Source organism: Artemia franciscana, chromosome 15 (genome assembly GCF_032884065.1).
Source record: "Artemia franciscana chromosome 15, ASM3288406v1, whole genome shotgun sequence".
NCBI lineage: Eukaryota > Metazoa > Arthropoda > Branchiopoda > Anostraca > Artemiidae > Artemia > Artemia franciscana.
Window position 1 is genome coordinate 3,477,645 of NC_088877.1, and position 26,869 is coordinate 3,504,513.

Genomic DNA, 26,869 nt, shown 5'->3' on the forward strand with positions numbered 1-26,869 from the left:
TTGGGGAAAATATGCTTGAAATTTCCAAGAAGAATTATATAAGGATAACTAGAAACACTTGGTTGAGAGTCCGTAAATTAAATAATAATCCTTACGAAAACCATATTTAGATTTTTTAAAAGTGTTAAGATGGCTAGGTCATGTTTCACACACGAAGAAAGATGGATTCAAAACCATGCTTATTTGAAATCCCTTTAGGACCTATTTAAAAGCCGGTTATCCCCAATTTGGGTGGGAAGAGGTCTTGAGAAAGGATTTAAAATAAATGGGAACTTCGTGCAAGGGGGTAAAAGAGTGAAACATTGAACAGGATTAGAAGAAGGAGTGTGCGTAGCTTTGGTGGTCTCATGTAGCTTCCCTTAGAAAATTAAAAGATAAGTGTTGGATTCATTGATGAATAAAGACAATTTTACCCCCAGTTTTTACAGAAAAACTATAAAATTTCCTTTTGGGATCATTTAATCAATGATGATAATTAAATAAAATGTGGTGATAAAAATTTGTTTGTACTACGATGGTGAATTTCAAAGCAGTAATTTTAACAAATCACCCTATTTTTTAGTCTTGGCAAGCCAACGGCAGCAGTAAACCCAGAAACAAGATCTCCGCTACAGAAAGAGGGCGAAGCAGTCAGTGCACTTGGACCACAATCTAAACAATATGACCCCCACCAGTCCCCTACCTATCAAGCTTTAATTGAAGAAAACGAAAAAGTTCAGACGACAGAAATGCGACCACCTGTTACGAAAGTCTATACAGCCCCTAGGGCTCCAAAGGTACCTCCTAAGTTGTATTTTAACGAGATTAATAGATTCCCTTAAAAGGGGATGTATATGTGTAAAGAGCTTTTTTTTACATGCTGGTATATCCCAAGGATGAAAGCCTATTGTAGCATATATACTTAAGTAGAGTAAGGCAATTTAAAAGAACATTACTTGGTTATTAAATTGTTCAAACAAAAAGTTTGTCAAGTAATTAACTAAGATTGTCCATTTGCTTAAGTATAGTGACGAAGTTAAAAGAAAAATAGAAAGCATTTACGAAGATGACGGGTAAAACTTACCTTCTGGGATTTATTTTTCACGAAGAATAACACCATTTACGAAATTTATTTATCCAAGGTTTCATTTACACATATATGTTATTAGAAAAGAGATATAATGTGTCAATTGAATTGCCAAACAAACTGGTGTGTCTAATTTTTAGCCGTGATATAAAAATAATTTTGAATGTCCACATCGACATTACATAGAATATAAAACAACTCGAGCCTTCCGGTTATAAAGCCAAAAAACCAAATTAAGCGGAAGTTCAGTTCAAAGATTATTCATACATTTTTGTTGAAGAAAAACATGGCTATGAAACGTATTCAAACCTATTAAATAGTTAAACTATTGAAAAACTATTTTACCTATTATTGCAAGAATATGTCAAAAAAATTACATTGAACAAAAGAAAGATACTAAAGTTTAATGTAGACTAAAATAAATTTTAGTCTTTCAGCAACGGAGAATGGTATTCCGCCTGGAGGGAAATGAAAGTATTTAGTCATTTAATTAGTCATTTAGTTTATTTTATTAGTCATTTAGTTAATTAGTCATTTAGTCAATTAAAGTCATTTAGAACTGTTTTACTTTTCTTTACGAGTCTGGATTTTCATCCGGCACAGAACGATCAGGTCAGATTTTGCTCCCTGTTGAATCATGCAACAATGTAAAAAGCGCAAATTTTGACTCGTCGAAGTTTTTATTGGTAATTTTATCGCCTTCGATTCAGTTAAAGGAAGAATTTTCTTGAAGATAGCATAGCCCAAGAATTTATCGACGTTCTAGAAGCTTATTACTAAGAATGTGCGTCTGGAGTTAAAATCGGTAGCGAAGATTCCCCTCTGTTTAATGTAGAATATGTCTGAAGCAAGGTTCTACCCTCTCGCCAGTTTTTTTTTCTAATTTTACTGTGTCGGTTGTACCTTTAACCATGGTCTCCGAAAATCTGAACGAATAGCAGTTGTTGGAAATGCCAGCCGTGTTGGAAACGTCAGCAATTTATAGCGATTTATGTTGGAAACCTCAGCGATTTGACTCGGAGCGTCCCCGCTCCGAGCTCAAAGTCAGCTCAGCAAATGCTTAACGAAGTGGTACACTTCTCAGCCTATCTTGGCCTACAAACAAATACGAAGAAAATGAAAGTTATTGAATAATTATCACAAAAGACTATCGGCCTACCATGTGTGACCTTCCTCTATAAAAATTGATAGTTTCTTATGTCTGAGATGCAAGGTGTATTCCACTGGGGGAAGTAACCAAGATATCAGTAGAAGAATAACTAGAGCTCAAGCAGTTTTTGGTCAGTTCCTCAATGATCTCTGGATTCATTGGGAGATTCTCAATGAAATTGAGCTTATATAAGTCGACAGTGAAGGCAGTCTGTAGTGACAAATCGTATTTCATCAAAGCTAATCAGGGAAGCCCACTGGGTTTTTTCGACCATTGTACGTCCCCGGTTGACACAATATTGTGTTAAGTACTTCGATTTACCTATTTTTATTAGTGTGGAAATAATTAATCGTTTTTTCTTCCAAGGATTTTGAGTTAAATTTTATTTGTAAAGGCCTCCAAATTTTATATGTAACCCTTCTTTCTCTGTCTTTCAGTTTTCTATTCTTTATTCTTTGATTTTTTTTTCCGCACCTCAATTTTTTTATATGTTTAACATATTTTTTTTTAACATTTATGATAAGGATTTTTGACCCTCAATACTTTTCTAAGTACATTCTCCAAATCAACGACCAACAATAAATTGACATTTTTACACTATTAGATGTAAAATTTAACGTTTGCAACGATAAAAAGTAAACTCTTCCCATCGATATTTTTCAAATCCTCCGGGAAAGCATAAAAACTTGATGGGACAGAATGCTAATTTTGGAATTCTAGGTTTTCTGGAATCAATGGTTTTGACCTGCAATGTCTAGAAAATATCAAACCCATTAATTTTTAAATCGTCGCTTTGAACTTGAAAGTCGCGTTCAACGCGACGCGTGGCGTCGCGTTGAATTCCCCATCTCATTAACAAGCAGTAATCTTATATTTTCAAACGATAAAACATAAACGCTATATGATACAATATTTAATATTCAGAATATTAATTTTTTATCAAATTGATGTTATTCTTTTCAAATTTTTGCGAAATAAAAATATAACGTTCAAGATGTATTTTTGTCAAACAGCGTTTTAAGCTTCCCTACATGGAGCGTCAAGTAGCAAATTCATTTTCTTAAACACGTGAATATAATATTTCGATGCTTTCATGGCATCTTTATATATACATTTTTTTTACCAAATAGAAATTATCATTCAGGATGTCTTAACCACTTAAATATAAAGGTTTGACATTTCGGTGGCATCCTTATATATATTTTATAATTTTATTTAAATATATAAATTTAAATAAATTTTTATTATATAAATATAAAAATATTAATTTTATTTATAAATATAAAATAAATTTTATTTAAATAGATATTAATTTTAAATAATTTTATCTAAATATAAATTATATAAATAATATTTATATAATAAATATAAATTTTATAAATTTTATATAACGCTTTTTTATATAACGAACTGGCCTTGTATAAATTTTATTTAAATAGAACTTAACGCTCAGGATGCGTCTAGGAACATAAAGTTCAAACAGAAAGTCGCAAAATCATTTTCTAGCAAAAATAATAATATAGCATTTTGTCGTTCTCGGTGAAATCTGTATCAATTTGTCGGTAGGGAGAGGGAGGAGAAAAATTTTTGTCTGGGAGGAGAGAATTTCCTTCGAGGGATTTTGTGAGGGGGGAGGTATTTTCCGCGGAAGGATTTTTCAGGGAGATATCCACAGGGGAGGAAATTTCTCCACGGGGTGGAGATTTTTCCGGCGAGAATTTTAAAAAACTTTGAAACTATAAAATACAATCATTATTAACACACGGGGGAGGAGAAATGTTTCTTCTCCTTCTCCTCCTTGTCTTACGTGGGAGGGGAAATATTGGACGGGGAATAGTTTTCCAGGGGGGATTTTACGGGGTGGGAACTTTCTCTGGTGTAGAGTTTTCTGCAGGGGGAGATTTTTCTCCCCTTCCCCCATTTGTAAAAGAGTTTTTCAGGGGGATTTTCCTTTGATTTCCCTTCCTTTGTTTCGCAGTAATACACGACGAATAAGCTAGCAATTGATAATATATAAGATTTAACAAGTAATGTAGTTAAATTCTTTTACTAGATGCGAGCTGAAGGAAAGCCCATGAAAAATCCACTCCAGAATGAAGTAAGTTAAAATTGTTCTTCAATAAGGGTTATTTTTCAGTTAAACTTAGAAAAACCTAAACCCTTTAACCATCTGGAAAATTTTTTAACCCCTTTCCTCTAATACTAATAAATATACATTACTCATTTTACTTTTGACGGGAATTGCAGGTTGCTTTACGTCGTCCAGCACTCATAATTTTGCTGACAAAAGTATTCTATGACGCTCAGTCCTCTACAAATGATTTGACATGGTACTGTCATAAAATCCACGCTTGCTGGTCAACTGAAGCTGAATTATAGTTATTTTCAGTTTGTGACCTAAACCAGACTTCGAGCTAATATATCGCATCAAGATATGAACGGGAATTCGGGACACAGCTTTTTCCCTGGACTTAAAAATTGCATAGTTCAAATACAAATGAGTTTTTGGCATTCACGTATGAATCATTTATTGGGCATGATTATTTGGGATTTCATCACTATTAAATACAGAATAAAAAAGAAATAGAAAGATATATATGATGTAGCCGCCAAATACTTTCCATTTTTACTAAAAATCACAATACCTCATCGTTTATAAATTTTTTTCTTATATAACGAAAAGAGAAATCATCAATGCAACAGCACAAACACATTAAAAAAAAGAAGAAAAAAAAGGAGATAGAAGGAGAAAGGGAAAACTGTTTTCCTAAATTAGTGATTAATATAGACCAGCACTTGAATGAGGCCTTAACCCTACTCATCCATACAACCACATAGGTCAAACAGCCTAGTCATACACAATCAACCATAAAGAATAATCCATGGACAGGCAGTCATCATGATCTCAAAGGGAAAAAAGCCCTAGTCCTCCTCTCTGTATATATATATCAAACGAGATGGCTAGGCCACGTTCTACGGATGAAGGATGACAGATTACCGAAGATTGTCCTTTTTGGCCAACCGTCTAGGGCTACACGGAAAGCAGGTCGTCCTTGTCTGGGTTGGGAGGATGTCATAAATAAAGATTTAAAGGAAATGGGAACTTCCTGGGAGGGTGTAAAGAGGGAGGCTTTAAATAGATTAGGTTGGAGGAGGAGCGTGCGTGGCTGTGTTGGCCTCAGGCGGCTTGGTGCTGCAGTGAGTTATTAGTAGTAGTAGTAGTAGTAGATGAGATTATATTTGTAAATTACATCTTGCATGTGAGCAGAGAATTTGTCATTGTTGGTCGTGAAAGTAGAAAGCTGTCAATATCATGACGAAGTAATTAATCCTTTATCTATACTTTCTCTGTTTTTCTTTGTGTCGTTCGTTTGCTCTTTTTATTTTTATTTTTCTCTGTATATTATTTTCTTGTGTACAGGGCCTGGGAATGATAAAGTCCTAAAAATACAAATATAATAATAAATTTTAAAGTCCTTATATTGAAGTTAGGATCGGTTTTGAAAATTTTTTCTCAATTTCTATAGAATCTTTTAGTGTTTCACTTAATTACTAGGCTAGAGGCAAAAATTTCAAATCCCCCCCCCCAAAAAAAAAAACATTAATTAAGGGGGCGTCCATGACAATAACCATTTTCAACTCATGGTTATCCTCTATAAATTGGAACTGGGACTACAAACCCATTTTTTAATGCTCCATTTACCTAGCAGAAAAAAGGCAGAAAGTCTAGTTTAGCTGAGTTTTGCTTTATATAAAAAAAAAATTCATACGGTTGTCCAAGCTCCTTGGACGGCTTTAAGGCCTTAGCATCCTCCTATAACAAGTTTTGTAAGCAACTATAATGAAAATTCTGCATGTCTCCATGTCTTCCAGTTTCTTTTAAGGAGAATCTAAGACTAACCAGGCACATTTAGTAGGACAAGTATTAAGAATTAGCATTTATTTGTGTAACGATGAGTTAGAGTTTTTTTTAATTCCTCTTTAAAAAGAGTTTTTACTTCATAATAAAAAAACTAGCAGGATAATATAAATAAAAGAATAGAATAAAAACTAGAGTTGGGTTCAAATTTAAGACGAACATATATTAACCATTAATAATTAACAGATAAATGGTGGCGCTAGTGCGCTTCCTTGTCCTCACCACTAGCATTGTGGTCTGATTAACCCTTCACCGAAAGCATCCAAATGTTTACTGCATAAATAGCTAAATGTTTATTTAGCTGAAATAAATATTAAAACATTTATTAAATGTTTATTAACTGACAGTATTTAAAGACATTTGAATTGAAAATTATATTATTTGACGAAAATACTAATGAATAGGCTTTTCCATAGCTAAAGGTTAGTGATAAAAAAGGGTTAAATTTTTAAACATATTGCTACTGTTCAAATAATATATTGCTATACTGTGTTCGAGTAATTGAGAGGAACATTCAAACTTTATTTTGCAAAAAAAGGTTGGAGGCTGTGGCAGCTCTCCTCATATATAGGATTTTTTATTTCTATTTATTTTTAGCATGATAATTATCATATCCGTGGATATTTTTATTATCATTATAATTTATTGAAAAAACCGTTAAATTAACACATAAGAAGGCAGAGTACTTAGAAAAAAATTAAGAAAAGAAGAAATTAGGAAATAAAACTGAATTAAATCACTGAATCAGCAAATGAGGCCAATCGGATGCACCAACTCTTTTGTTGTACTTTGTTATCCGTCTAGCCATGGCGACCACAGGTTCAGTGACTTTGAATCTGACAGTAATTTGCGCATTCCTTTACCAGGAAGTTAAGATGAAGCAAACATTTCACAAAATTCAAAAATATATTGACTTTATTTATTCAGGTCAGTTTTGGTGAGAAATTTCCTGAAGGGAGATGCATAGAATATCTGAAGAACAATGAAGAACAAACAGGGTTGTATAGACTTGCTAGAAGTTGCCGGTCGAATCAAATTTTTCACGATATGATATAAACGTAAAATGACCAAATTCTGAAGATGGCTAACTTATGGGTAGACCTAAACAAATAAGATGATCAACGGGATTACAACAGTTTACAGTAGCAAAATAGGAGTCCGCTTTCCAATTAAAGGGAAGAATTTCCAAGTTTGAAGTTTTGACTTGAAGCTCAACTTTCTGATATACAGCTTCTATAATTTTGAATTTGGTTTACCCACTGAAGTAGTGGGTTAAGGTTCAAGATATCGTTCGTACAGCATATAAAAGACAGGTCTAAAAAAGACAGAATCAGTGATAATGCTTATAGATCTTAAGCATCAAGTATACAATTATTGAAAAATACGAGAGAGGTGGATGCTCCTTGGCGAGCTTCTTTCTTGCCTGGAAAAAGTCAAATGCAGAGAATGAAGAAGAAAGCTTTGTCAGGGCTTAGCTACAGTTTGGATCCGTAACCTTGGATTTATATTCCAGAGAGAGCAATGAAAAGTTAGATTCAGCCCACCTTTACCAGCCTTTGGAAGCATCACTGTATGAATTAGAGAGTCAAATGCGCGTACAATGTCTTGTCTGGCAAAGATAAGGCTCTCCGCAGATGATTCGACATTTATCAAGACATTAATAATGTAGTAACATATTCAATTGTCTTTGAAATTGTATACTTCAGAAGACCCAAAGGAAGGAAGAAAATTTTTGTTTGGAATATGATAATTGTAAGATATATTAGCAGCTCTAACTATATTAATATTACATAGTCATCCTGCTTTGCTCCGTTATTTAGTATTTGAGAATTGCTCCTGAACATATCCAACAGTGAATCAATTTGTTACAGAATTCTTTGACATTGTTAGTTAACAGTTTTTGTTTCAAAGGTGAAAAAAGCCTTCGAGGAAGTCACCAGACAGCATATTGTAGGAGATTCTAGTAGTTTTTAATCCCCAGCTTTCCAAGTTTGATCGCCAAAGATCTTAGTCATAGGTCTTCTGACGTTCGTCGGTGCTTAAGACGACAACAGCGTCTCTCCGCGATGACCTTTCGAGTGGTTTAGACCAAGGAGCTAAAAAAACAACGATACTTCGACTACAATAAAATTATTTCCATTTCCGAGAAATTAAAGAACTTTAACGTTTAGTAGGCTAGAATTCAGTCAACTGCGATACATCCTTCAACTTCAAATTTAAAATTAAAGACTAACTGTAACCTTTCAAGAAGAAAACGTAAAGAAAGAAACATCTTAAAATTTAATACAAAAGATTAAAAATTATTCTTAAAAATTATCATACATAGCTAGATTTCTAAAAATAGAAAGTAATGTTGCAGGGACAATAATGAAAATATTTTACTTAAATTTTCCTGATTATTTGATTTTGCGCTCAACCATAGTCTTCTTCTCAAAAAAGTTGGCTAAATTGGCCTTAGACCGGTTCAGCGCTCCTCGCAGAGCTTTTTATCGTTAGTCCCCCCAACTTCACCATCATCATTTTTGTTGACAAATAAATGTACATGACACAAATTCACTCAAATTATTTATTCATACTCACAACACAGGGTTCATCAATCCCAACTTTAATTGAAAGAAGAACATGCTTCAATCTACTACAAAATACTCTTTGAACAGTGTATACTTTGGTTTGGTCTGATGGGGATTTTCAGTGACGAAATATTGATGACGCTGAGGAACAAGAGGACTTTCGGGAACTAATCCGCTTGGCGTCTCTGAATCCAAATAATAAGAATTGTTTATTAGAGGAATAAGATACTGTGAACGTCAATGACGTCATGAATATGTCATATGAACGGAGTTTCATTATATTTTTTTTTCAGATAAATTCACTTGGGACATCGAATGAGAAGATTTATCAGAGTTATAGCTTCAACAAGATTATGGCTGATGTCCTAGGAGAGTCTGCATTTTAGACCGTTTTATATTATAATTCAATAGCACATAGCGTCATTTACCATAAGACTACGGAGTGAATTTTTTTTTGTGATTACATTCTGTGAAAATGTTTTGTTTGTTGTTTATACGTACTAACAGATAGCTTACGTTTTGTGCACCAGAGTGTAGGGTGTGCAAGGGCGTATGTTTTGTTTGTTTGTCGTACTAACAGATGTCATACTATAATAGTATTTATTAAATTAGTGGCAAAGCTAGAATTTAGTTTGAAGTGATGAGTCACTTGGGTCTGAGAATATAGTATAGAAGCTCTTCTTTAAAAACAAATCTTAAATAAGTTTAAAGGTGACACTGGTCTCTGGGTCAGGAGAAGCTAACCATTATTCTGGATGATGTATCAGGTTACCTGATTATATAAATAGGGCAACCATTTACCCCCTCCCCTCCTTTAGATTTTGGAAGACTAGATGAGTTTTGGTGTATTTCCATAGAAAATATCCTTTATTTGAAAAATTGACCAACAACAAAATCCCCCCCCCCTCCTTGATTTATTTTCCAACTTAATTCTTAATGTCCTTCTAGAATTAGAATTAATTCTTAATTTAATTACAGCCGACAATTTAAGAAAATCACAGCTGTGCTTTTATTTTAAAATCCATAAGTGTGCATTTATTTTATCTTATCTTATTTCATCTTAGTCCTTCATCTTGCTTCACTAAGTTGTTTTCTCCAATACAAGATCTATGGGAAGTAACTTTCTACCATCTCCTTATTAGGAAGTTCACTTAAAAAAAAACGCAATTTACTCCATTTATTTTTGAATTTGATTAAAATTATAGGTGAAATAACATGAGACGTCGTCTTTATTTTTTCACAGTTTAAATGCAAGTTGTTAAAATAGATCATTTGGGGTTTGAGAAAAAAACAGCCAAAGTATGTGAAGAACTAAACGATTTTCAACGGTTAAACAGTTAGTTTTAAATGGTTTTGGGCATGTTCTGTGTCGGTTTTTGCAGTCTTTTTTATTTTTCTCCTTGTAGCGTGCAAGTTTTATCTGAAATATTTGCTGAAATATTTACACTTCAGTTAAACTGTTCTCTGGCTGAAAATTGTCTTAGTTTTGCTATGATTCACAAAATAAGTTTAATGGCTTCTATAACTCTCAAAACTCGGCGTGTTTTTAATTAGATTTTCAAATATTTTTGGCCCCAAGAAATCGAGTTACTAAAATCACACTTAATTTATAAAGAATCAATCTGTCTTTTTTTGTAAGTGGATTTTCACTGAAGGTAATTTTCCCCTGACCCTCCTTGCCTCTCATAGTAATGCCACTGTATTAACCAATAAATAACCAAAAAAGTTGACGAGACTACTGGAACAGATTATACTAATTTTTTCAATAATTTTAAATTATTAATGTGTTGTAGAAATTTGAATTTCAATTCAAAGACAAATTTTACATTTGCTAGTTGAATAAGAATTTAGAATTGTAGATCAAAAATCAACTTTAGAGCAGAGTAGAATTTATGCTTGCATGCCAGTGAAATTGAGGCGGTTTAATAACCTGTACTTCATATATATATATATATATATATATATATATATATATATATATATATATATATATATATATATATATATATATATATATATATATATATATATATATATATATATATATATATATGTATATCATGTTTGTTCAAACTTTCGCTGCTAGTGGTTACATTTTTACTTTATAGTCTATAATAAAGCACAATAAAATTGTTCTATTTTAAGATTTGACAACCTCTTGCTAGTATTATAATTCCACAAAACTTGAGAGAGTAGAATAGGTTTTGCGAGTTACCCCGTGATTACCTGCAAATTAATTTAGTAATGACGCATATCATGCGGTTAAGATTCGCTAATAATGACCATGTTAATAGAAAATGTGGTTAAGATTCAACCCTTTCGCATTATTAAATATAAAATAAGTTGTTTTTAACTAAAAGTACGGAGTAATATTAAAACTTGGAACAAACAGAAAATATTCCACTAATGGGGGAGCTCCCCCTCCTTAAAAACATTACTCTTCATGCTAAAGTTTTTTAGTATTTAAAACAGCTTCTTATCAAATTAAATTTGTGTTTCAGGGAACCTTTTGAAAGAATTGGGAAATCATATTTTAACATAAAGAGCACGGTATTGAGGAGGGGCCGCTCGCCTTATATAAGGAATAATTTCTATTCATTTTAAGTTGTAATGTTACTCCTTACTTTCGGTTGAAAAAGTTTTTTCTGTTTAATTTTTAATCATTTTCTTAATAATCCCGAGAAATTTGCCTCCTTCGCCATGGAAAATTCCTCCACAAAAATTTCTCCATGATAAGTTCCTCCCAAGTAAAATTCTCCTCCCGGACAATCACATCCTCCCTGAAAATTTCCTGCGGACACTTCCACCTGGAAAATTCTCCTCGGTCTACTTATATTTGAAAAAAAACTTGTTAATTTATTTAATTCCTGAACATTTTTCAAATCATGCCGGAAATACCCCCTCCATGGAAGATTTTCCAGAAAATTCCCCCAAGGGTAATTTTTTCCAGTGGTAAATTCCCTGGTAAAGAGTTTCTGAGAATTCATCCATGTTGAATTTCTCATGCGAAATCTACCCCTCACAGAGAAATCTCCCATACAAACGAAATCCCGCTGAAATTTTCCCCAGAGAATCGCCCCTGAACATCTGCGCATGTAAAATTGAGTCAACAATGAGAAAGCAAGACAAATAAAATGAACTTCGTGTAAAAATTCTGGCAAATTCCCCCTGTGTGAAAAATCCATTAAAAAGTTCACCCCCTGTAAACTTCCCTCCCAACGTAAAATTTACTCCCATAGAATATGTCCTCTCTTAGAAAATCCCCCCTAAGAAGTTTGTATACTTCCCAATAAAAAAAAACTATAATGGGCAAAGCTCAGAACTTACAACCCATTCCAAAGGAACGGGGGGGGGGGTCATATCCACCCCAGAGGCATAGTTATTGGACCTTTTGACCATGTTGAAAAAAAAATAGCTGTATCAATATTTTGGTCTTATGAGTTTGTGGAAAAAAGATATGTGAAAGGGAGGCTAGTTGTGCTTTAATCTTTTTAGTCTCTTAAAAGGGATGCTAGAACTTACAATTTTCGCTCAATTAAGCCCTCTCCCGATCTTCAAAGACCATTAGCTCGATGCCATCACTCCTGGGAAAATGAAAAAAAAAATTAAACACACATTCGTGACCTCCCTTCTGGCAAAACAAAACAAATTATTCCGTATTTTTGCATATTGAGGGCTTGAAACCTCTACATCAGGGTTTACTGCTGCATCGAATCTGAGGGTGTGATTTTCATTCAGATCCCTTGACATTTTGAGGTGTGTGAACCCCCTTTTCTTATAAATCAGGCAAATTTTCTGAGCCTTGTAGCTTTTGATGGGGTACATAAATTTGTTAACTTAATACATTTGATATATTTGTAATCTGCATAAAAAGCCAATTCTTTTGATGCATCTATTGTTATCAAAATTATGTTTTTTAGAGTTTTTGTTAATTAACTTCGATTATAAAATCTGATAAAATAACATATTTTCCCCTTTATAGTTTTTGAAAAACGCACTTTGCCCTCCCCCACTACTTTTTTAGTGAATTGGCGTCCCCGGTTACATTTTTGGTTTTACACTGAGTTTTCTCTGAGTCATTCTTTGAGCAATTGAACAAAGCAATTGGTGCCATAGCATTCACAGAGACTCCTAGAAAATTTTTCCAACAGGCACAGAAGCAATGCCAACCACAGGCCAACAAGCGATTCCACTGGGGCCCTAGCAACAAACTTCAACGGGGCCCCTAGCATCTAATTCTACCGGTGGCCCTAATGACCAATTCCACCCAGCAGATGCTTATTACGCAATGGGTTTTGTTTACTTTTGGCTGTTACGTATTAGGACTTCTTAGAACCCGCTAGTCAAGCATGGTATCCCCATTCGTAACTGAGGGGGGCACACATGTGGGTTCTTAAATAAGGTATGTGGATTTTTTTTTCTTCAGGATTTCATTTTTCTTTAGAATTTCATTTTTCTTTCAAGTTGTTTTTTGTTTCAAGGCGTTTTTCTCAAGGAACCTTTATATAACAAAGATTTTTTGTTCACAATAGGACTCGAAAGGGATTCCCCCTTAACAGAATGGAGTGCTAACCAGTTGGACTATGAAAGTCTTTTTAATATTTTGATTCGGCTCATAAATTATAAATGATAACCTACAGCACGCTCTCCTTGTTGGTGCATACTAGAATGATTAAATGAATTGCGTGTTCCAACATAGCTGCAATAATTGACATGCAGAGGGAAATTCGATTGCTAGAATTTAGTTACATTTTAAGTGGACCTGTTTGCTAAGTAATACAGACCAAACTATACAACTCCAGACCAAACCACAGAAATCAAGACCACCCCCTAGAAATCAAGAGATCAATATGTAGAAATCAAGGACAACCCCCTAGAAATCCTAACCAATAAATACAAATCTGGAAGAATTTTTGTAAATCATGAGCAATGCATGGAAATCCACAAAAATTCTTAAAAATCAGGGTCAACCCTAAAAATCAAGACCAAACCATAGACATCAAGACCGAGCCGTAAAAATCAAGAGAGCGACATGTAAAAATCCAGAACAGTCCTTAAAAATCAAAACCAGCGCATAAAAATCCAGACCCAACCGTAAAAAACCAAGATCAAACTCTAGAAATCATGGTCAACCTTTAAAAATCAAGACTAATCATTAGAAATTAAGGGGAACATCTAAAAATCAAGACAAATACATACAAGTCATGACCAGACCCTATAAATCCAGAAAAATTCATAGACAATGAAAATCAGACTGAAGAAATCAAGGCCAATCTCTACAATTCAAGATAAATCGGAAGAAATCAATAAATCGAAAGGCCAACCTCTAAAAATCAAGACCAATCCGAAGAAATCAAGAGGTCAATAGGCAGAAATCTATAACAACCCCATAGAAATCATAACTAACGCTTAGAAATTCAGGAAACTCTTAAAATCAAGAGATTAACATGTAGAAATCTAGAATAATCCATGACGAGTGCATAGAAATCCATACAAAACCGTAAAAATCAGGTCAAATTCTAGAAATCACGGTCAACCTTTAAAAATCATGAGAAATCTAAAGAAATCACGGGCAACGTCTAGAATTAAGACTAATAAATACAAGTCATGACCAGACCCTAGAAATCCATACCAATTCATAAAAATCAAGACCGATCCGAAGAAATCAAGGCCAATCTCCAAAAATCAAGACGATTCCGAAGAAATGAAGCGATCAAGAAGCCAGCATTTAAAAATCAAGACCCTTACCTTAGATCCTCCAGAGCCAGGGGTGGCGCATAGGGCGTCCAAAAACCTCGCCAGACATCTCGGAAGCTGAGACGTAGCCGTGACGTCCTCCCACTGTGGCTGAAAGACAACTCCGCATTACTCAGGTTTCGGTCGTACTGTCGTCGTAAGGTGTGTCTTGGTCGACTTTTTTTCACCTCCCCTCGGGGTGACACTCATACACTGTATTTGGGAGTTGATCCTCTGGCATACGGAGGACGTGTCCGAAATACGTCCTCCTCCTACATTTCAGAAGGTCACTAACTAATGGCTTTAGCCACATTGTATACATAATTCCTGCAAGCGTTTAAGGTAGTGTACATATCAGCCATTTTATCCTGAAATACAGAACACATATTTTAATAGTTGTTTAAAACATTCTTATCTGCAAAGGGCTACAAAGTAAAAATAAAAGGTTTTTCTTTCCCGCAACCTGTAAAACTAGGGACTTCTAAAACTAAAAAGGAAAGATGGGAGCAATCGTGTTTCGTTGCAAACCTTTAGATTTACCGAAATAGTCTTTAGAGCCAAAGACCTTGTCATCGTGCTGAATATCAAACTTCATCTTCGGGTTCCTGAATTTAATGTAGATATTTCTCACGACTGAAGTTTTCCAAGTTGAATAATGGAGTTTTTATCATATTCCACATTTCAAGAGGTCATCCATTGGGACATTTCTAACTTAAAGTTCGTTCCCACAAACTGTTCGATTTTTGTTTGTCTTAAGCTTAAACCATTTTGCGACTTCGTTTTTTTCTCATGTTTTGTTTTAATACAGTTCTTTCCAAATTTTAGAAAATCATTTTTTTGAAAACTTTTTTCTAGAAATTTCTTATATTTTGGAAAAAATTAAATTAATTTTTGTTGGTTTTAAGTGACAGGGTGGTCTTACTCGTTGATAAAAAAGATATTTGTAAATAATTCTATCAGTTTTGCTTCTTAAAAGTTAATATTTGTCTGACAATGTTAAACACATAACAGAGTTTTGTGTAGTTTTGGAGTGAAAAGAGAACATAGCACAAATAGACTAAAAATCTATATAGTTTTTAGTTTTCTATGGAGTTGAGGCTATCATGACTTAATTCTGTTACACCCTTAAATATAAACGAATATTGATCCACTATTTTCTTTTAAATGTTTTATTCTATCATATTTTGTTGTAATTGCTTGTTTTATTTAAGTGATTGCATTTCGAGATCATTTATTATAAAAAAAAAATCTGATTGATTGAACAAAAGTAATGAAAAGGAGTTCAAAAGTCATTACAATCAGTTTTGTTTCTAATTAAGATTTCTTTGATTTTGAAATTTGAATTCAATCTTTTTGGTCTGATATAGATCAGCGTGAAAAAAAATAGAATTTTTTAGACGAAGAATTCATAAAAACGAAGTTATTTCCAAATTTTATTGTCCCAGTAAGTTCCTTGTGTTGCTGACCTAAAGATTCCTTAAATTTTCAACGCAATACCTTAGGGCAATCCTTAAATATCGCCTATGCGCAATTTTAACAACCTGGCAATTTTCCTCGTTAAGTTCTCCTTGCTGCTAAGCTCAAGATCAAACAGTTCGAGGTAACGAACAGTAAGTAAAGAGTGACTTAGCCCAATAGTAATCAAAATTCTAAAAAAAGGAATTTTGATAACAATTAATATATCAAAGGAATTGGCTGTTTTTGATGATTCCAAATATACCTATATGTTTAAAAAATACCTTAATTTGTTGATAAAAAGTACCTTAATCTTTAATACCTTAATCTATTCTTAGAAATTGCAAAGACTCAATTCTGACAGCCTTGCGAGATAACCGATAGGTTTTTAGAATTTTTTCTTGTCCTCGGTAAGCTCCCCTTTCTGATCAAAAGATTTGGCTTTTAATGCTGATTCCAAATCTAAAAATTACTTCAACCCTTAATACATTACATAAAAAAACTGATTTTTTTAGCTGAAAGTAAGGAGCGACATTAAAACTTAAAACGAACAGAAATTATTCCGTATATGAAATGGGTTGTCCCCTCCGCAATCCCTCGCTCTTTACGCTAAAGCTTTTAATTGTTTTAAAAAGTAGAATTGTGGCAAAGAGTCAAACTTTAGCGTAAAGAGCGAGGGATTGCGGAGGGGACAACCCATTTCATATGCGGAGTAATTTCTGTTCGTTTTAAGTTTTAATGTCGCTCCTTACTTTCAGCTAAAAAAATCAGTTTTTTTTATGTAATTTCTGAACGTTTTTGAATTAATGCATGTTTGGTTTTGGCTCTCCGCACATAAATTATCAAAATGAAATTCGTAGATTAATTCTTTTTTGGCTAAATGGCTTTCTCTTAGTTTTGATCAGACGATTTTGAGAAATAAGGGGTGGAGAAGGAGGTCTAATTGCCCTCCAATTTTTTGGTTACTTAAAAAGGCAACTAGAACTTTCAATTTTTAACGAATGTTTTTATTAGTAAAAAATATACGTAACTTAAGAATTAACTTGCGCAACAAACTTTCATAATCTTATATTTTATTATGTATACGAGGGGGTTTGTCCCTCGTTGGTACCTCGCTCTTTACACTAAATCGTAAGTTTTGTCCCAATTCTTTAAGAATGACCCCTGAATCAGAAAGGCCGGAGAATAAATAGTTGAAATTACTAAAAATACTTTAGCATAAAGAGCGAGGTATTTATCTCCTCCTAAATACCTCGCTCTTTAAGCTAAAGCGTTTTTAGAACCCCTCATATGCGTAATAATCTCTGTTTGTTTTAAGTTTCAATGCTACTCCTTCCTTTAATTTGAAAAAAACTTTTCATGTTTGTTTTTCATTGTTTTCTTATAGTAATGCTAGAAAATCCTGCGCCCTTTTCATTGAATTTTTATTCCCCCATGACAGATTCCTCCAAGGAAAGATCCTCCAACATAGCCCCCTCCCCTCAGCCCCACCCCCAAACAAAATAAAATCCCCCTGAAAACGTCTGTACACTTCCCAATAACCATTACTATATGTAAACACTGGTCAAAGTTTGTAACTTGCAGCCCCTCCCCCAGGGATTGTGGGGGAGTAAGTCATCCCCAAAGACATAGTTATTATAGTTTTCGACTATGCTGAACAAAATGGCTATCTCAAAATTTTGATTCGTTGACTTTGGGAAAAAATGAGCGTGGGAGGGGGCCTAGATGCCCTCCAATTTTTTTGGTCACTTAAAAAGAGCACTAGAACTTTTCATTTCCGTTAGAATGAGCCCTCTTGCAATATTCTAGGACCACTTGGTCGATACAATGACCCCTGGGAAAAAGAAAAAAAAAACAAACAAATAAACACGCACCCGTGATTTGTCTTCTGGCAAAAAATACATAATTCCACATTTTTGTAGATAGGAGCTTGAAACTTCTACAGTAGGGTTCTCTGATACGCTGAATCTGATGGTGTCATTTTCGCTAAGACTCTACGACTTTTAGGGTGTGTTTGCCCCTATTTTCTTAAATGAGGCAAATTTTCTCAGGCTCGTAACTTTTGATGGGTAAGACTAAACTTGATGAAACTTATATACTTAAAATCAGCATTAAAATGCGAATCTTTTGATGTAGCTATTGATATCAAAATTCAATTTTTAGAGTTTTGGTTACTATTGAGCCGGGTCGCTCCTTACTACAGTTCGTTACCACGAACTGTTTGATTAGTCCATTCCTTAGATATTGCAAATACATACACAATTTTAATATAATGTTTGTTTAAATTTTCCTGTGAGTTTTTTTGAAGGTATAAATTATTTTTGTCATGAGATGCTAATGCTAGCTCCGGCTATTGTAGTGAATAAATATATTCTATTCTATACATGGTTTTGATAAACTTACGAGATGATTCATAGCTTCCAAGAAGAGTTTAAGAACAGTAAATCAAAACAGAACAAGAGCCGCTACTAATACTATGAAAAGAAACCAGTCTCATAAAATATCCTAGCCTGATCCAGCTATATATTGGACTTTAAAATTTCTCGATTCACAATGTTTATTGTGTTAGCTTGAAGAGTTGACAGTGTATTGCTTTTGATTATTAATAAACTGGCTACATCCATAAAATACGTTACGGGGTGACACAGGGCGTATCATAAGAAACTTTATGGGGTGGTACGAAGGGTTAAAAAAGAAATTCAACTGGCTTATCAGCTTTTTATTCATTTATGGCGTACCTTTAGGTATTCAAAACATTTATTAGTTAAAATTTAGTTAAAAACAGATCTAAAAAATAAAGACATTCGACTAGTTTAAATTTTATATTATTTTTCAGTCATAATAGATCATAATACTTTTCTTATATTCTAGGAGTTATTTACTAGTTAGTGTTTATAACAAAACGTATTGTAAAAAAGGTATTATAAAAAGAATAGATAAAAATATGTGTTATAAAAATAGATACTATAGATATGAAAACAAAAGATAAAGATTTGGATTGGAGGTCTACAGTCAGCATTTATACCTTAAGGTAATTAAAACATGTATTAGATGTAGTTTAGTGGTAACTTGTTAGCCTATTTTAGGAGCTAATTAAAACTGTTATAGTTATTGCTTGATAAAAATTCATAAAGAAGATAGATATTCAACTAGTTTTCGATTACTTTATTCACGGATTGCCTGAGCTAAGTGATTCAAAACATTAATTAGTTAACATTTATTAGAAACCTATTATATAAAAGAGATACTCGACTAATTTACAACTTCTTTATTTATTCAGGCGTATCCTGGCATTCATTTAAAACATTTACTAGTTAATTACAAACTTTGTTATATACAAAATACATCCAACTAGTTCACGATGTCTTCCATCTAATCTTAACGGTATTCAGCATTCAAAGCCCGACCAATGACGAGTCTTCGGATCTCACTCGTGCCAGCTCCAATCTCGTACAGTTTAGCATCACGAAGGTATCGACCCGTCGGGTAGTCATTTATGTATCCATTGCCACCTAGATAGAATAGAAAGGAACAACTTATTATTATTTTTTATCATTTAATAAGGCTCTTATTCACACTGAACAAACAAATAGCCAACATTAGAAATCAGAATAAAAATGTTTAAGTTAGATAGCCTTTATAAAATCCCGATATTTACGTCGTTATTTATTAGCAGAAAAAATAACCGTAAGAAAACTCGGCTGAACCTCACTCAGATTGTTGTGACACTTACAAAAACACTAAAAAAAGCAGCTTCCTCTCAAAACCACCCTCTGAAAAAGATATTAATCGAGAAAAAATGAGAAATTACTAGTCGCTAAGAGATAATTTTAGAAAAAAGAATACACCAGAAAATTCAATATCTATAATTTATATGGTAAGCTATAAGGTAAATTATTAGAAGGTAAAATTATTAGAGTAAATAACGTAAAACAATTAAATAATAAACACAAATAAGCAAAGCGAAATTTTCAGGGACAGTTTAGCGTAAAATAAAGTTTCAAGGAATTGGCGCTCCGTAAATGGCAGAAAATCATGCCGTTTCGGGTAGCTTCAGGGGAACCTTAAGCTTAACTGTAAATACTGCCTTATTCATTCAACTAGGACTTACTTGACTGGCTATAGACTCTTACTTGGACTATAAAACAAGTTAAGCAAGTTCAAGCTAAAATGGATTGTAATATTAATTTTCGGAGTGTTCTATTCATAGTTTTAGTTTTATTTTATTTTTCTCTCCACTACCGTAAGTTTAATATCGTTTGGCCAAAATCCTAGCATTCAACATGTGGCTATGTTTCTTAGATTTACTCTAAACGTTATCCTTTTTATTCGTTGTTTCAACCCAATGTCTTCCCAGCTCCCAAAAATAGAAAGAAATCAAGAGTGTTATCTTCTTTATTCGTTGTTTGAACCCATTGTTTTCCCAGTTCCTAATAATAGAAAGAAATCAAGAGCGTTATCCTCTTTATTCGTTGTTTGATCCCATTGTTTTCCCGGTTCCTAATAATAGAAAGAATTCAAAAGAGCGTTATTCTCTTTATTCGTTGTTTGAACAGATGCTTTAATCGGCCAAGGGGTCTTACTAGACAATTCTATCATTTATGTTAATAATAACCATTGTCTCCCCAGTTCCTAGTAATAGAAAGAAATCAAGAGCGTCATTCTCTATATTCGTTGTTTGACCCCATTGTCTACCCAGTTCCTAATAATTGAAAGAAATCAAGAGCGTTATCGTCTTTATTCGTTGTTTGAACAGATGCTTTAATTGGCCAAAGGGTCTTACTAGACAATTTTGTCATTTATATTAATAATAACCATTGTCTTCCCAGTTCCTAATAATAGAAAGAAACCAAGAGCGTTATTCTCTTTATTCGTTGTTTGAACCCATTGCCTACCCTGTTCCTAATAATTGAAAGAAATCAAGAGTGTTATTCTCTTTATTCCTTGTTTGAACCCATTGCCTATCCAGTTCCTAGTAATAGAAAGAAATCAAGAGCGTTATTCTCTTTATTCGTTGTTTGAACAGATGCTTTAATCGGCCAAGGGGCTTACTAGACAATTTTGTCATTTATATTAATAATAACCATTGTCTTTCGAGTTCCTAATAATAGAAAGAAATCAAGAACGTCATTCTCTATATTTGTTGTTTGAACCCATTGTCTACCCAGTTCCTAATAATAGAAAGAAATCAAGAGCGTTATTCTCTTTATTGGTTGTTTGAACAGATGCTTTATTCGGCCAAGGGGTCTTACTAGACAATTCTGTCATTTATATTAATAATAACCATTGTCTTCCCAGTTCCTAATAATAGAAAGAAATCAAGAGCGTTATTCTTTTTATTCGTTGTTTTAACCCATTGTCTTCCCAGTTCCTAATAATAGAAAGAAATCAAGAGCGTTACTCTCTTTATTCGTTGTTTGAACCCATTGCCTACCCAGTTCCTAATAATAGAAAGAAATCAAGAGCGTTATTCTCTTTATTCGTTGTTTGAACAGATGCTTTATTCGGCCAAGGGGTCTTACTAGACAATTTTGTCATTTATATTAATAATAACCATTGTCTTCCCAGTTCCTAATAATAGAAAGAAATCAAGAGCGTTATTCTCTTTATTCGTTGTTTTAACTCATTGTCTTCTCAGTTCCTAATAATAGAAAGAAATCAGGAGCGTTGTTCTCTTTATTCGTTGTTTGAACCTATTGCCTACCCAGTTCCTAATAATAGAAAGAAATCAAGAGCGTTATTCTCTTTATTCGTTGTTTGAACAGATGCTTTATTCGGCCAAGGGGTCTTACTAGACAATTTTGTCATTTATATTAATAATAACCATTGTCTTCCCAGTTCCTAATAATAGAAAGAAATCAAGAGCGTTATTCTCTTTATTCGTCGTTTTAACCCATTGTCTTCCCAGTTCCTAATAATAGAAAGAAATCAAGAGCGTTATCCTCTTTATTCATTGTTTGAACCCATTGCCTACCCAGTTCCTAATAACAGAAAGAAATCAAAAGCCTTATCCTCTTTATTCGTTGTTTGAGCCCATTGTCTTTCCAATTCCTAATAATAGAAACGAAGTTATGAACTTTAAGAAGGAAATTGCATTTTTCGAATAGCAAAAAGAAGTAAGCAGGAGAAATCCAACAGTAAAAGGAGAAAAGAGTTTACTTTTGTTGTACTGTCCTGGATGAACAAGACGTCCAAGAATAGTTCTAGAGTCCAAACTTGGGTCTGGAAAGTTGTCATCAAATACCAACTACCGGACACTGCCTATATCGTCATTACTCACTTCCCATGCTCTTGGAAGAATTTTGTATTAGGTTAGAGGGATTGCCAGAAATGATTCTGCAGCTAAATTAGGGTCTTATAATGTGTCTTTAAGCCACTACCAAGACTCCTCTACTTCTGATGTTTGGAAAAGGCTGGGTTCAAAATTTATAAAGAAAGCCTATCTCAGAATAGAGATCGAGTCGCAGGAAGGGTCTTGCCCTTGCCCTTCCTAGTCGTAGAAAGGATCAACAATCCAAAATCAGAGGAATTTCCCTAAGTTAAGAAAAAAAAATATTTACAGAGTAGAAAGATCTTTCTTAAAAAAAATTTTTACCGTTAGGGACTTTACAATATGGGTGAGGTTGGACATAGGAGCTTGAAAGCTCATCATGGGACCCAATTTGATCCGTTCACAGATGTTTCATTCACCTAGCAAAAGAGCTTACCGAGTTGGCAAAAAGCCAATCTCCTGCACTTTCAACAACAAACTTATGAACACAAAAAGGAACAATGGCTTACCTAAACATTGAATAGCATCAAGTGCTACTTGGGTTGCTTTTTCCGCACAGTAGAGAATGACACCGGCACAATCTTTATTATTAAAATGTCCCTTATCACAAGCTTTAGCCACATTGTACAGATAATTCCTGCAAGCGTTTAAGGTAGTGTACATATCAGCCATTTTAGCCTGAAATATAAACACAAATTTAATAGCTGTTTAAATATTATTATCTTCAAAAGGGCTACAAAGTAAAAATAAAAGGTCTTTCTTTCCCGCATCCTTTAAAACTACGGATTTTTAAAACTAAAAAGGAAAGATGGGAGCCATCACATGTTTCGTTGCCAACCTTTAACGTTACCGAGCCAGTCTTTAGAGCCAAAGACCTTGATAGCGAGTCTTTTACTTGCCGACACCGTTTTGGTGAATATCTCATAAATATTCAAACTACCTCAAAATTAGCATAATATTAAGCAGAGAGTAACAAAGCTGTATACTATGGCTTCACTGGAAAAATTGTAACTTTTGGAAAAAATAACTGAAGAAAAGGAAAGAAAAGACGAAACTCGTTTTTAGAAATAGGTGAATTAAACAGTGGAGTCGTTTGACGAACTGGGAAAGGATATGGATCAAGAACCAATAAATCTTTTGCGAATTACCGAGAAGAATTTTAATATTCAAAGGATTTAGGGGATAACAAAATATAAGGATAGTGGCAACGGTGATCGAACCCGGAACGCAGACACACTGGTTTATATTTGTTTATTCTCTTAATTCTCTTGTAAATAATACAAGCAAAGAAGACGTATGGAATAAACATTCAGACCTCGAAGCCTGCACGTTCAACCTCACTATTTCAGTCTTTAAAAACTGTCAAGAGGATGAAAAAATATCTTTCTACTTCATTTTGATACAGGTAGACGCTGATGTTTCTCACAAATTTATCCTCAAAAGTATTCTGTTCATATTCCCAGATACTTAGAGAAGAATTAAGTCAAAAATAAAATCAAGTATTTTAATTTTGAAGCTAAAATACAACTTCGACGATCCTAATATACTAGTTTGCTAGGGTTAATTGCTTCCGATTCGTTTTGATCTATCGACATATTTCGTTGCCAACCTTGAAATTTACCAAATGAGTCTTTAGAGCTGAAAATCATGAGATTGTATAGTTTGCTCATCAAAGCCGTTTTGGTGAACATCTAATAAATATCTTGTCGTTTTTATCATTGAGAGACATAATAATGTCACAAAGATAAATCATCTTTAAAACTGTCTGGATAATTTCTGCCTTATCAGAAAAGAATACCTTCCATGACTGATGGATCACCCTTTCATCCGAAATACCAATAAAAGTGTCAAAACGTTTTCTTTTCTTTTTTTTCCACTACTATTACCTAAAATTATTTTTGTCCAAAAGAAAATTATTGGTAGTACATGAAAACTTCTGTCTCGAATATATAAAGTGTTTTCTATGAGCCTTGAGCTACTTATTTCTGTTTTTAGTATCAAAGTGCAACTACTTAATATATAATATTAAGTAAAAGCTTATCAAAGTTCCTTCTGTTACTTAATTTAACTTATTCCTAGCCTTAGTGACTTAGTCTTCTTAAAATTAATTTTCAAACCTATTCTAGCACCCTGAACTCGCAAAACCTCTAGAAACTCATTCATTTTGCTCACACTTTCATCTAATATGCTTAAACCATCAGCATAATCTAATCTAAGTCCAGGAGAGTTTTTCCTCCCCATTTGATTCCGTGTTCTCCAATTGCTTTTCTTGTGCTCCTTAAGATTAAGTCCATCAAAATGATTTATATACAGGGGGATAGAACACAACCCTGCTCACCTCCTGATTTAGTACAAAACTAGTTGCTAACCTCATTTCCTACCTTAACCTTACCAGTATTATTCTCGTACATCGCACAAATCACTTTAATGTATTTGTCTGGTACACCATATAAGGATAAAACCTTTGCTGACGCTTTTCTATCAACAGAATCGAACACTCGACACCATAATAGAACAATACAAATTACAACTAAAACTTGATTTATCATTTTTTTTAAATTGGTGTAATTACCCCAATACAAAGATTATCAGGCACAACCTCTGAACAAAACATCATCCGAAATAACAAAGCTAAATGCTCAAATAACAAGGCACTACCCAATTCCAAATGTCACACACAAAGCCCATCGTATCCAGACGATGATTTTTTCTTCAGTTTTCTTACTATGTCTTTGATCATACCAGACGAGACAACAACTCTGACCGTTTTCGGCTTTGTCTGTAAAATACTTTCAATCTCTTTATCAAATTCAACTTCAGCGTTACTATCAGGGCTCTTTGATTGCTCAGAAAAATGACTAGCCCCACTCACATACCGGAATAACTCAAGAGCTCGGAACACTAGAAGGACTAGGACGTAGCTTCCACATGAAACTGGGATTTTCAGACATTTTCGGGATTTCGGCCATGTGCAGACTTAGTTCACGGTTGAATTTGAGCTTGCAAAATATACGAACCGAATTGACAGCACCGGATCTCGGCTTGCCACGCCCGTTCCAGATTCTCAGCCAAAACTTCGAGCCAGAGCACACTTTTTGAAGTAGAGGGTTTGAAGACCAACCGAATTTTTCGGTTTTTACTCTAATACTCTTAACAGCCACTGCCACGGACTCAAAACATGAATAATCTCTGCACAATAGATGTTTAATTGAAGACGGATCTCTGGCTCGCTAAAACTTGAATTTACCTGGAGGAGGTGAAATGGTATTCTTATCTTATCAAGGATCTCGTCACTAACTCACTGAAACAGCGAGGGATCTGTTTTTTTCAAACATATTTTGGTTTCGCCATTTATGAACTACGGAAATGGGAAAGTGTTCGCTATAAAAACCTTCCGAATTAACTTTCATTTCATAATTAGCGCTGCCGGAATATAGCAAGTGATCCAAGTTTGTCACAGTATTACTAGTAGAAATGTACGAATACAGTTTGTCTTTTCGCAGAAGGGTAAAAGATTCCAGTAACATACTTTTGATGAGTTGCGCGCGAGAACAATTTTCATCCGCCAAATTACAGTTAAAGTCCCCAATTATTAGACAGCGAGACTTCTTCCGAGTAGACTGCTTGAAACACTTAGCGAGAAGTCAAACTGCAGTATGAGAACTTCTTTCAGAAGACTGATCTCCGTAATGTGTAGGCAAATAGACGTTAATCAAGGCGAGATTGCTCATCTGAATACTAATAAAGCAATCCGCCCTCTTTATACTTGTGGCTGGACGTTGGCAGATAATCCCTATACCTCTAGAAGGGCGGCCGCGCACTTTTCGTCGGGTAGCTGGGGAACTGAATAATAACCCATTCAACATATTCAGAAGACTAAGCTTGTCCTGGGATGAAAAATGTTCTTGTAGAGACAAAACATACGATTTCTTTCACACTTCTTCTAGTAGCGGTAGCTTCTCTGGAACTTTACCATTTAAATTCCACGAACAAATCGAGACTTCAGTTTCACTGGCCATCACGAGCTATTGGTGTTCGTCCGCTGTATTTTTTATTTTCAGGGCAACAGACGGAGTAACAATGATGCCTATCTGCCTTGCATACGGCACATCTTATTTTCTTTTGACAAGGAGAAGCCTTCGGAATATCATGCCCCTTCTCCCCACAATGGGAGCAAACTTTAGAGTTTGGACAATTCTTTGCCAGATGACCATCAGCTTGTTGACATTGATATCATCCACACGGAATAATACGATATAATTCGATTGGGAGCCTTTCGTACCCCAGCTTAGGGGGATTTGTTAAGGCACAGCGTAAGTCCGTGTCCGAAGAGAAATATAGCTTAAAAGCTCAGTTTATCCCACAGCGTTCGCCTTTCTGACAATTCTTCACTAAACCTGTGAGCGAGGCTTCGAATTACTCGGGAACGCGTTTAACGGTGCCCATAAATTCTTTGGCCTTCACCTTGACTGACATATTCGCGTCAACGTTTTTCAGCGACCCTGAAATCTTTTCAGCTTTATTTGAGCAGTTAACTAGGACACGAAGCTCAGACTTTCCTCGGCAGATCTCAATATCACCGGATTGTTCCAGGCCAACCACCAATTCGATTACATTTTTACGTGTTTCGTGAGATGATAAGGCTTTCGGTGGATTTTTTACTATTACGACATATGACGGGGGAGCAGGCACAGGCTTCTCA

At 34.3% G+C, this 26,869-nt stretch overlaps 2 protein-coding genes across 9 annotated transcripts in view; one reads left to right on the forward strand and one right to left on the reverse strand.

The window, feature by feature from the left end:
* Positions 1-9,331, forward strand: part of LOC136036712 (inaD-like protein) — an 80,032-nt gene extending 70,701 nt beyond the window's left edge. For 7 of the 8 annotated variants that reach the window (XM_065719041.1, XM_065719040.1, XM_065719043.1 and 4 more), the window contains 3 exons: positions 563-776; positions 4,270-4,314; positions 8,999-9,331. In XM_065719041.1, the coding sequence (XP_065575113.1) occupies positions 563-776; positions 4,270-4,314; positions 8,999-9,091 (352 nt within the window). In that variant the 3' untranslated portion in view covers positions 9,092-9,331. The remainder of the gene's footprint in view (positions 1-562; positions 777-4,269; positions 4,315-8,998) is intronic. The other variant, XM_065719044.1, reaches the window with a different exon arrangement.
* Positions 9,332-19,098: 9,767 nt separating this feature from the next.
* LOC136036713 (isovaleryl-CoA dehydrogenase, mitochondrial-like) overlaps positions 19,099-26,869 on the reverse strand; it is a 36,427-nt gene continuing 28,656 nt past the window's right edge. The window contains exons 7-8 of the mRNA XM_065719049.1: positions 22,677-22,845; positions 19,099-19,408 (exon numbers count right to left, since the gene is read on the reverse strand). Of these exons, the coding sequence (XP_065575121.1) occupies positions 19,275-19,408; positions 22,677-22,845 (303 nt within the window). The 3' untranslated portion in view covers positions 19,099-19,274. The remainder of the gene's footprint in view (positions 19,409-22,676; positions 22,846-26,869) is intronic.